Raw genomic sequence first — 10,835 nt, forward strand, 5'->3', positions numbered from 1 at the left:
GATATTTTCACTCTCTGTTTTTTGGTTTACCCATAGGAACAGCAAAATCTCGATATAGTGGGATTTCTTCGTTATAAGAACTAAGAATATTCTTGTCAAATGTGTTTGTATCAATACTTAATCCAGATTTCAAATTGTTATTGGAATTGATGCTATTGATATTGTTATTGTTGGTATTTGTTTTAGTATTCATGGTGGTGTTGTTATTATCGATGTTATTATATGCAAAACCGGGCATTGTACCAAATGTCAAATCGCCTAACAGAGGACCATTAAGTGGATCAAACGAATCGTTAATGCTATAGTTGTTGTAGCTATTATTGTTATTATCATTGTTATAGTTGTTGTCGCTATTATTGTTATTATCATTGTTATTGTTGTTGTCGTTGTCGTTGTCGTTGCTGTTGTTGCTGTTGTCGTTGGTGGTAGTTATATTGTTATCGTGATTGCTGTAGTTGCTTTCGTAAATGGCGTTGGAATCATTATAGCTTTTGCTGCTGTCAAAATTGTAGAAATTTGGTGGATACGACGTTGTTTGATCTATTACGTCATTAGGATTGTTTGTGTCAAACGAGTTATTTGATTTGTTAAAGACATTATAATCATCTAATGTCTCTGGTTGCTGCTCCTGAAATTGATTTTGTCCTTGCTCTTGTTGAGGTTGTTGTAAGCTTGTGAAGGACTGACTATAATTCAGAGGTGCCTCGTTGATACTATTCAACTCAGATTGTTCTTGATTCTGCTTGTCTTGATATTGGTTGTAATCGTCTTCATGGTTGCCAAAGGCATCATCGTCAAATGATTCTGTATACAACTCACTTTCAATCTTACTCAACTGAGAGCCAAATTTGGAATTGGAGCCCAACCCTGTTTTCCCAAAATGATGGTGGCCTGTAGCATGGTCATCATAGTTCAAGCTCGAATGCGAATGCGAGTGCGAAAGTGAATAATCGTCATGCGTATTGGTGTTACTGTTATTACCGCCCGATGGTGGAAATGCTGTAGAGTTTGTTGGGAGGGGGAAACTTCCATTCATGAATGCATTGTTCAGATTTGAAAATGCATTACCCATAAAATCGAATGAGCGGGATGATGAATTCGAAGCTATTGATAATACACTTTCTGGACGTTTAGGTCGCAGCTGCTGGTAGCTGTTGTTATGTTGGTAATGGTTGTTAAGGCTATTGTTGCGATTCAAGCTATTCTGCGGTGGTTGTTGTTGATGTTGTTGTAGCAGTTGAAATTGCAGTTGCAGTTGCAGTTGCAGATCTAGTGTTGATTGTAAAGAGCTTTCCGAGCTGTAGCCCATGTTGGCAAATTGAGAGTCCTGTCCGGGACGCATTGGTGTTGGTTGGTATGGTAAAGTCTTTTTAACTTCCGGTGGCATTCCCAGTAATGGTTGGTTTTCATTATCAAAACTTTGGCCACCAATCAAGGGAAATAACGGAAACATATGATCTACAACATCAACCTCGTCGGGACTCATGTGTAGACTATCCAATTGTGTTGGATCTTTGATATCAAAATAAGTGTCATTTGGAGGATTGAACGATGATGATTCATTATATAATGGATATTCTTGTGATTTGTTCTCCGGTTGTTGTTGCTCTTGCTGCTGCTGCTGCTGCTGTTGTTGTTGTTGTTGTTGTGTAAAATCTTGTAGAGGTTCCTTTTCAACTCCATTTGTCATGCCCAGAAAAGTCTGATTCTCTTTTGCATTTGTAGTTGCATTTAATCCATTTGGTGTTGAAGTGTTACTGTGTGTATTTATATTGGTATTGGTATTTGTATGGTTGGAGTTTGCGGGACTCAGTCTTGAGAACAAGTCAAAGAGACCACTCTTGGTGTCAAACGGCATGAGCACATCTTCAATGACAAAATTGTGATTAAGTTCTGGATTGCCAACTTTGGGCGAAGTGAGCAGAGAATGATTCTGGGGCTGGTTGTTAGCGTGTGGTTGGTTTAGTTGGTTTAGTTGGTTTAGTTGGCTGCTGTTGTTGTTGTTGTTGTTACTTTTGGTAATGGAGCCTGGAGAGATGGGCTGTTGTGCTAAGCTTCCTGGAGAGCTATCACTGGGATTCGAATTTTGTGATGAGGATGTGTTTGAAGTGTTTCTCCATCTTTGCATATCGTTATCCAAAAGTGACTTCATCTTGTCTTTGTCGGTCAGGTCTTTGCCATTCTTTCTACTGATGGAACCTGTTGAGGATGATGATAGTAAAGAAGTTGAGGGTGACGATGACGAGCAAGTGCAGTGATGGGTTTTGTGACAAGCACAGCCAGACAGATGGGCAGAAGGTGGTTTACCCTTTTTGCCACAGGTGCAAGATACGTGCAAGTTCTTCATCTTTCTGTTGTCTCTGCAGTGTGAGCATTGTGTGGCTGGTCTTCCCTTTGGTTTAATCATGGTTAATGGTTGATCTGTATGGGTGCAAGTAGTAACTTGGTGACCTCTTATACACCGTTCGCAAGCGTATTTAACACCGTTAATCAAGACCATCTTCAAGTTTTACAAACACGGAAAACAACTTAGGCTGAAGTATTTATACAGCAAAAAATGAACAATAAATAAATTAAAAAAAAAAAAACAAGTGGAAAAACAGAATGAAAGCAAGAATGATCTAATGTGAAAGGTATTGGGAGGAAGCTGGGTGGGTATGCCTGTAACACTATTGGATTTTTTGAAAGGTTTTTTATATAAAAAAAAATAAAAAAAATAAAAATAAAAAACTTAACAAGTAAAAAAAATAAGCAAAAGTCGATATTTGACCTGTTGTTACTCTGAATATGTACTTGAAGTTGCGGTGAAGCGGTTATACTATAGTATACTGTTACTATGATGGTTGTTCAAATAGTGTTATCGAATAGGTTGGTATATCATCTGTTAATTTAGAACTTGTAAAATTGTGTAAAAAATTCGATTATATATTTTTCTTTTTTGTCTTTCTTCCCTTTCCCTCTCTCTCTGTACATACCAGTCACGTACTTTGGGCCAGTGCTTCTCTTTTGTGTGTGTGTATTTGTTTGTCTAGATGTCTTAATAAGCAAATTGACATTAGAATGTAATAACTTATGTAATTTTCTTAGTTTGTATTATGTAATACTTATAAAAATCTATTTTTAGTGGTTTGTAGACCTATATGCAAGGCAAGGTCACAACTCATAATGAAACCCCCAATTTACAACGAAGCCTCTTGCCAACATTTGCAATAATCAAAAACAGGAAGAAAAGAAAGAAAAAAAAAAAGAAAAAAAATAGATAGAAAAGCAAAGAACAAACAAAGGGCTAAGGGGAAAGAAAAAGAGTATAAAACAGTAGTTCCAATCTTACCAACGGCTAGGACTTTGTATTGATTTACTTTTTTTTTTTTGTATATTGTTTCTTACCAACTTTCGGTCTGTGTTTTTCGCTTTTCACTATTTTCTTCTCTATCTGTTTTGTCCTGTAATATTATCGCAAGTGCACCATTTGAAGAGAAGGAAGTCGAGAAGAAGGTCGGGATGGACAGGGGAATGGACGGAAGATGTGAGTACCTGTATTTGTAAGGTGAATGGCAATAATAACGCATACGTTAGAAAAGATGATACTGCATCGAGTGAAATAGAGAGATTGCTAAAAGGTCAAGGTGGTGCTCATCTCGAACTAGATTAGATGTCATGCTTCTTCTTCTTCGTTGTCGTCGTCGTCGTCGTCGCCATCATCTTCTCCTTTTTTTTTATTTTTTTAATTTTTTTTTAATTTTTTTTTAATTTTCTTAATTTTCTTAATTTTCAACATTTCGCATAATTCGTAAATGAGAGATGGAGAGAAGGAGAAAAGAAGGAGAGGGATATACAAAAATAAAAACATGAAACGATGAGGATGATCCAAATGATGCAAATGGCAAGAGCAAAGTATAGTTATTGGAGATCTCTTCCTCCTTTTCTTTCTCCTTGTTTTTTTCATCCTATGGTTGACTCCACATTTTTTTGTCGGCCTTGTGCAATTAGCAATTGGTTTTCTTCCACGTTGCTTTTAACTTCATTTGCAAGGTTGTGTGTTCTTGTTGATGTTGCTGTTGTTTTAGACCCCTCTGTTTAGATAAAACCAACCATATTATTAACGGGTCCAAACGGCAACAGCATACCATCGCCATAACCTTGTATTGCCTCAACTTTAATTGACTTAATCTCAAGATAATGAAATTAAAATACAGCCAAAAAAAAAACAGAAAGAGAAACAATAGTATACAATAGTATACAATAGTACACAATTTTATGCAATTAGCTTGAAAGCCTTATCCTCGAAAGCCGCGACGTTCTATGTACTCTGACAAATTCTAACATTGTGAAATTGGTGGGGTGGTGGGGGGGGGGGAGTTTCCGGATATGCCGTGGTCTCCAATTTTCAATACACAATTGCATAACCTATATGAAAACAAAAACGTGCAAGTTCATCTTTCTATTCCACCTTCCATTCCATCTACCAGACCTTATTTTTCCTTACTTTTTATTGTTTTTGTTTGTTGTTGTTGTTTTTCTTTTCATTTATTTACTGTAGCCACTTTACCCGATCGAAAGAACTTGTAACTTAACTTTTCTTTCCTATTCCAACAGTTCTACCTCTTCTTACGACTACTCTTGGTCTTTAAAATATATTTCGACTTTGAATTTGTTTTTTTTTTTGTACGATAATTCAAGAACCTCCTTTTTGTTTCATGGTCGTTTCCTCTATCTCTTTCCCTTTCCATCTCTAACCTTGTTCCTGAATATTACTTTCGGTTTTATTTTTTAGTGTGTATCTTTGTTTCTATCTATATATTATTAAGTCGCTCTACGCTATTGTAATATAACCATACTTTTTCTTCTTGTTGTTGTTCTTCTTCTTCTTCTTCTTGTTTTATTTGTCTATTCTCTTTCACTACCAGACCTAAAAACTAGATATGAATAAGAGCTATTGATGGTGGTTAAATTTTAGAGCCAAGAAAACATCCGCGTTTGTCTCTTTGATCAAGCTTCACCTTTACCAGTACAACAACAAATTGTCCTTAGTTATGAACCTCGCCCTCATTGAGAGTGTTTAAACAAAACGCCTGTTCTTTTTTGCTTGCTCTGCCGGAAGTGTAGGAGGAGGTGAGAAGGGGGCGGGGCGATGTTGCAACAACCTTTGAAAGCTCAACCCAAGTAATTAATCCGATTTTGTAAACACACATACATTGATATGTTTATATATATTGTAGCCGCTTCACACGGATAAATTTTGCAGATGCAACATTCTGTAGCCCATTAATGTTTGCCAAGTCTTTTTCCTCTTTTTTTTTGACAAAAGTAATCAAGCAAATTGAGGATTCAAAGGTGAAACTAAAAAAAAACACAAAGCAACGAGCTATTACAAAGAGGAAAAGTCCACTAATCTCTAACCAATGAAAAGACACGAACGAACAAATACAACAGAATTAAAACTGCAAGACTAAAAACTGAATAGAGAATAGTAAAAAAAAGAGTGAAAAGATCAGAGAAGATCAGAATAAGATCAGAAAAGAAGAAAAAGAAGAGAGAATGGAAGCAAAATAAGAAACAACATTGGTTAAACTTTCGACAGATTAGAAAATATATACCAGTGGTTTGCTATCACGCCACTTATGAGTCTATTTCGCCTAGCTACATAGCTACTACTATTAATTGCTAATACAAAGTTGAGCTTAAAGTTTTGAGTCTTTGAAAGTAGGAGTAACCATTGGCTGGTATACTCTGGAATACAATTTATCTTCAGGTGCAAATCGACCCGTAGTAAATCCTCTCGCGTCAACATAATCCAGATTCAACTGGTCAATCAGAGTAACTCCCAACAACCTCATATTCATCTCCAACTCCTCTTTTAATATCTGCATCGCTCTAATGACACCATCGTCTCCATATGTCGACATTGCATAAAGGAAAGGTCTTCCAATACCAACACCCTTGGCACCCAAAGCAATGGCTTTCAAGATATCTGTGGCTCTTCTCACACCTCCATCAACATATACTTCAAAATTCTTATCCAAGTTCTGCTCCTTCAAAATAGGCATTAATTCAATAAGTATCTCTATTGGAGGACGGGAGAACTCTAATTGACGACCACCGTGGTTCGACAAGACTATACCTTGACACCCCAATTGTGCTGCTTTCACGGCATCCTCAACACACTGAACACCCTTGAGAATAATGGGCATTTTGGTGATGGACTTGAACCATTCCAAATCATCCCATTTCAAACTAGTATCAATAAATGACGAAATGGCACGCGCAGCACCTTGGTCACGTATAGTATCCTCACCACCACCTTGGACATGACTCAAATCTTCAAAGTCCTTTGTTCTCATATCTTTCTCTCTTCTACCCAATTGTGGAGCATCCACAGTAATAAACAAACCTTTGCAACCTCTCTTTTCAGCATGCTGCACTAATTTCTTACAAACCTCTTTATCTGCATTCACATATAACTGAAACCATTGTGTTTGCTTGTTTGTAGCTTGGTCAACAATCTCATCAAACGAACACGAGGCTAATGTCGGAATCATTTGTATAATATCCTGCTTGTCGCATGCTCGAGTGAGCACTTTTTCTCCATCTGGATGGCCCAATTTACCCAATGCCGTGGCAGTAACATAGAATGGAGCTGATGTTTTTGTACCCAACATTGTTGTTGAAAAGTCGACATTGGTCACATCAACCATGACTCTGGGCTTGAACCAAACACGATGGTATGCCAAATGGTTTTCACGCATTGAGATCTCGTCATCACAACCAGACGAGTAGTAGCCCCATGCGGTCTTTTCCATGGTGTGTCTAGCAACAAATTCAAAGTCCATAAGGTTATACATCTGGCCAAAATTAGGTTTGTTTTCAACACGTTTCAAGCGTGCAATCTCCTCCTTGGGAATAGGCTCGCCATCCTCATCTAGCAATACTTCTTCATATTCGGCCTCGTCGTCGTCGTCGTCGTCGTCATCATCATCATTGCCAGAGGCGCCTGTAGAAGAGCTTTTTGTTTCATTAGGTACTGGAATTGGATCCATATCGTCTTGCTCATCATATTCGACATCGTACTCATCAACAACATTACCTGATCCACCATTGGAAACAGTATTTGCTTGTTGTTGTGCTTGTTGTGGTTGTTGTGACTTTGCTTGTCCTTTCTTTTTTGGAACGAGTTTCTTTTTTGGTCCCATTTCCAGTGGTTTTCTCTTTTCCACTTCACCCTTGTGGTACTGTGGTTTCAAATACTTCTGCAACGTATCGGAAGGATGAATTGGGTCAAATGCCTTTGTTGCATCCTTTCCAGCATATTTCAAGATTATGCCTGGTCCTCCAGGGTGCTCATCTAAGAAATCCGTGAGGTCATATGCCTTATCGTGGATAATAACCCAGCAATCTTTTTTGGTGTTGTGTTTTGCAACTTCTTGTAATGAAAGAACCATTTCAGTGATGTGGATGTACCGATCTGCTCTGTTGTATATTATTTTGTTATGCTTTGTTTAATTCTCCAGTTTTCTTGTTCTTATCACAATTTGCTGCTTTTAACAATGTCTGACAAGGATTGTAAACTGGATAAAGAGATAATATACATATATATATATATATATCAGGAAATGGTCTTTAAATAAAAGATGCTGTCATTGTAGTATAGATTTTTCTTGTTCAGCCAACTTGTGGAGACAAGCGGGTCCCCAGTTTTGTATATATGTGTGGAGGATCCAATAATAGCTACTTAATTTGTTATCAATCCTCCCTTTCTGCATTCTTTTGTCCATTTTTCTTTTTATCTTGATGTACAATTGCTAATGCTGAAATTTAGTGTCTGTGTCTGAATGGAGGAAGTGGCTTATAAGCTTTTTTATTTCTGTCTGTTTTCTGTCTGTTTTGTGTCTGTTTTCTGTTTGTCTCTCTCTCTCTCACATAAATAGCTTTTGTTTTTTGCGTTCTGTCTGTGTCTGTTTATTTTTCTGTATTTAACTTTGAATTGTAAGAAATAGACATCTCCCAAAAAAAAATTTTGGCTTGCTACATCTTGACAGTTTAGTGTCTGACAGAGTTACAAAAAAACAAATTAATTTTCCCGAGATTTTTAAAATTTGAAAACAAAGTTTGAAAGTCATACAGTTGTTATCGTATTACCTTTCCTGTTGTCATTTTTTGGTGTCTGAAAGAAAATTAGGAGGTATTGTGGGGGTGGGAGTGGGAGTGGGAGTGGAGGTGGGGGATGGTAGGTAGGTAGATAGGTAGGTAGGTCTTGTGGGGAAGAATGTGAGCAAGTGGGGAGTTGAAGTTGAGGAGGGTAAGACTAGCTTGGAAAATTGCTCGGAGTTTTCTGTTTTTTTTTTGGGAAGAGAAAAAAAGGGAAAAAGAGAAGAAGTAAAAGAAGAAGAAAAGAAAAGAATATGACTTATATTTTCTATAATCCTATGAGATGGCGGTAATATAATTTGACTTCTCTTGAAAGCCTTGTGTAAGGAAGAACACAGTTGTTTAGTACTGGGAGTCAATGATTTTATTTTTTTTTTGCTCTTACGATCTTAGTGTGGGGAGTTGGGGGGTAAGAAATTCATTTAAAAAGCATTTATCGAGTTACTGCCTTTTTTGAATTGTTTTACTTTCAATTCTCAAGCTAATGAAGGCTCTCATAGAAAAAAAAAAATTTGTGTTTCTTTTCTTTTTTTTTGCTCCAAAACCAAACTAAAATTGTTTTTTTGTTTCATCTTTTTATCTGCTAGCCTTTATTTTTCACAGCATTATTTACAACTAGGAGAGTTTTGACAGGTAAAAAAAAAACAAAAACAGAATTTATGAAGTAGCAAATCGCTTTTTGATGTTTCGTTGAACAAAAGAAAAGGGTATTTGTAATTGAAAGATGTTGTTTGTCAAGCAGTTGTTGTAGACCCCACACGCGCAAGGCTTAATAGAGTAGTTGTACTCGATCTATTTTATAGATCATTACTTTATCGTTTACAAGTTTTATTGTGCACTAAACACATACATCGTTGTTCCGTTTATAAACATGGAAAAGTTCAGTATAATGAGTAAGTGCCTTTATATTTAGGCAAGGGGGAAGTACACAAATAAATTTATCTTGGCTAAGAAAAGTGTATAGGAACATAACCCCGGTACGAGTATCAAATCAGTTATACGATGCTGAAGACTATATACGACAACAAGATTAATTGTACTGACAAACAATTGAAAAGAAAATTTTGCCACGACCACCTATCTTTACAACAACAACAACAACAATGACAATCACAATGACAATCACAATCACAATGACAATGACAAAAACGACAACTATATATAAGAGGTGAGATTTCATGAATTCTAGCATTTACAAACTAGTTCCGTCCTGTTTTCTCTTCTTTTATTCTGCGTTGTCAATTCTTGTATTCCAACTTTCACAGTTCATTTCAATTATCCTTTGTACATTTGTTGCTTATCATTTATTTATTTATTATTTCTTTTGTTTCTGATTTTATTAAACATTTCTTTGTTTATGATAAAAGATGAAGTTGTTTGTTTTTGCAGTCCTTCCTATTGCACTTTATGCCACTTTAAACGCATTATATACAACTTGGTTGCCTACAAACTACCGCTTTGACAAACAAGTTCTCCACACTTTAGTCAAGGAGACATTACAAGAGCATTTAGACGAAAAAAATGCTACTGAGATCATGGTTAATCTTGGTGCAAGGTTGAAAACCCGGTACCCAGACATTGTCAATGATTTGAACTTCAAAGATTGGGTGTTCAACAATGCTGGAGGTGCAATGGGTACAATGTTTATTCTTCATAGTTCCATTTCGGAGTACTTGATTTTCTTTGGTACCGCCGTGGGCACCGAGGGTCATTGTGGTGTTCATTTTGCAGATGATTATTTCTATATATTGAAAGGAGAGCAAAGAGCGGCGTTGCCGGGTAGCATGGAAGCCGAAGTGTACGTTCCTGGAGATTGCAACCATTACAAAAGAGGTGCAGTGAAACAGTATGGGATGGCTGGAGAGTCGTGGGCATTGGAGTTGGCACAGGGATGGATCCCATCCATGTTGTTTTTCGGATTCATGGATACTTTAACATCTACATTGGACTTCCACACCTTCTACTTGACTGCATATTTCACTGCAAAGGATATGATCAAGAATCTTTTGAGAGGAAAATTCTAGATTCAAAACTGTCAAACGCGGTGGCGGGCGGAGTAGTAAGTAGAAAGAGATATATAACAAAAAGTACATATTGGAAAAGACGTTTATGTATATGTATATATGTATATATGGTCAATGTGTATTTGCAAGGGTAATATAAATAAGAAGGCGCTACCAAAATTAACACGTAAGGAAATCTTTTTTTGCTTTTTCTCGCATTGAATCAGAATAAAATAAAATAAATAAAAATAATAATTAATAATAATTAATAATAGACGCGTGTCAATAGTTGTTGGTAGGAAAGTGAATGTTTATTGAGTCGATTTCATTTTATTGATATTGTGTTTTTTTTTTTATTATCTATCTAATTTATTTTGGGTAGCTACAGATTTCTTACAATACGGCAATTGGGATATTTTGTATATAGATTTTGACCTAGCATTTAAGTTTAATAAACATTCCATATCATAAGTTATCGAAAATAGAAATTGAAGAATAAACCAGTCAGTAATGAAAGAAAAGTTGTTATCTTATCGTTTTATAAGATCAGTTGACAACCTTTTCTTTCCATTTATTGTTCTGGTACTTGATTCCTATTGTCGTCACATTCACATTCACATCAGTATTCTTTGCTTTTTTTTTTTTCTTTTTTCTTTTTTCTTCTTTGGCAGTCGAAACCAAAGCGTA

At 36.3% G+C, this 10,835-nt stretch overlaps 3 protein-coding genes across 3 annotated transcripts; 1 reads left to right on the forward strand and 2 right to left on the reverse strand. All coding sequences in view use genetic code 12, as the record gives it.

Moving 5' to 3' along the window:
- Window positions 1-7: 7 nt before the first annotated feature.
- On the reverse strand, window positions 8-2,347 carry CUP2 (copper-binding transcription factor; the record flags this gene model as incomplete). The annotated part of the gene is made up of 2 exons (XM_061119428.1): window positions 8-2,199; window positions 2,278-2,347. 2 exons carry the CDS (start codon window positions 2,345-2,347, stop codon window positions 8-10), a joined length of 2,262 nt encoding a protein of 753 aa, XP_060975411.1.
- A 3,334-nt stretch (window positions 2,348-5,681) lies between these two features.
- PVL30_003043 (uncharacterized protein) lies at window positions 5,682-7,439 on the reverse strand (the record flags this gene model as incomplete). Its single annotated transcript, XM_001525578.2, has 1 exon — window positions 5,682-7,439. The coding sequence occupies one exon, from the start codon at window positions 7,437-7,439 to the stop codon at window positions 5,682-5,684; it is 1,758 nt and encodes a 585-aa protein (XP_001525628.2).
- A 2,073-nt stretch (window positions 7,440-9,512) lies between these two features.
- Window positions 9,513-10,169, forward strand: ERG2_3 (C-8 sterol isomerase; the record flags this gene model as incomplete). Its single annotated transcript, XM_001525579.2, has 1 exon — window positions 9,513-10,169. The coding sequence occupies one exon, from the start codon at window positions 9,513-9,515 to the stop codon at window positions 10,167-10,169; it is 657 nt and encodes a 218-aa protein (XP_001525629.2).
- Window positions 10,170-10,835: the final 666 nt, after the last annotated feature.

Source organism: Lodderomyces elongisporus, chromosome 3 (genome assembly GCF_030384665.1).
Source record: "Lodderomyces elongisporus chromosome 3, complete sequence".
NCBI lineage: Eukaryota > Fungi > Ascomycota > Pichiomycetes > Serinales > Debaryomycetaceae > Lodderomyces > Lodderomyces elongisporus.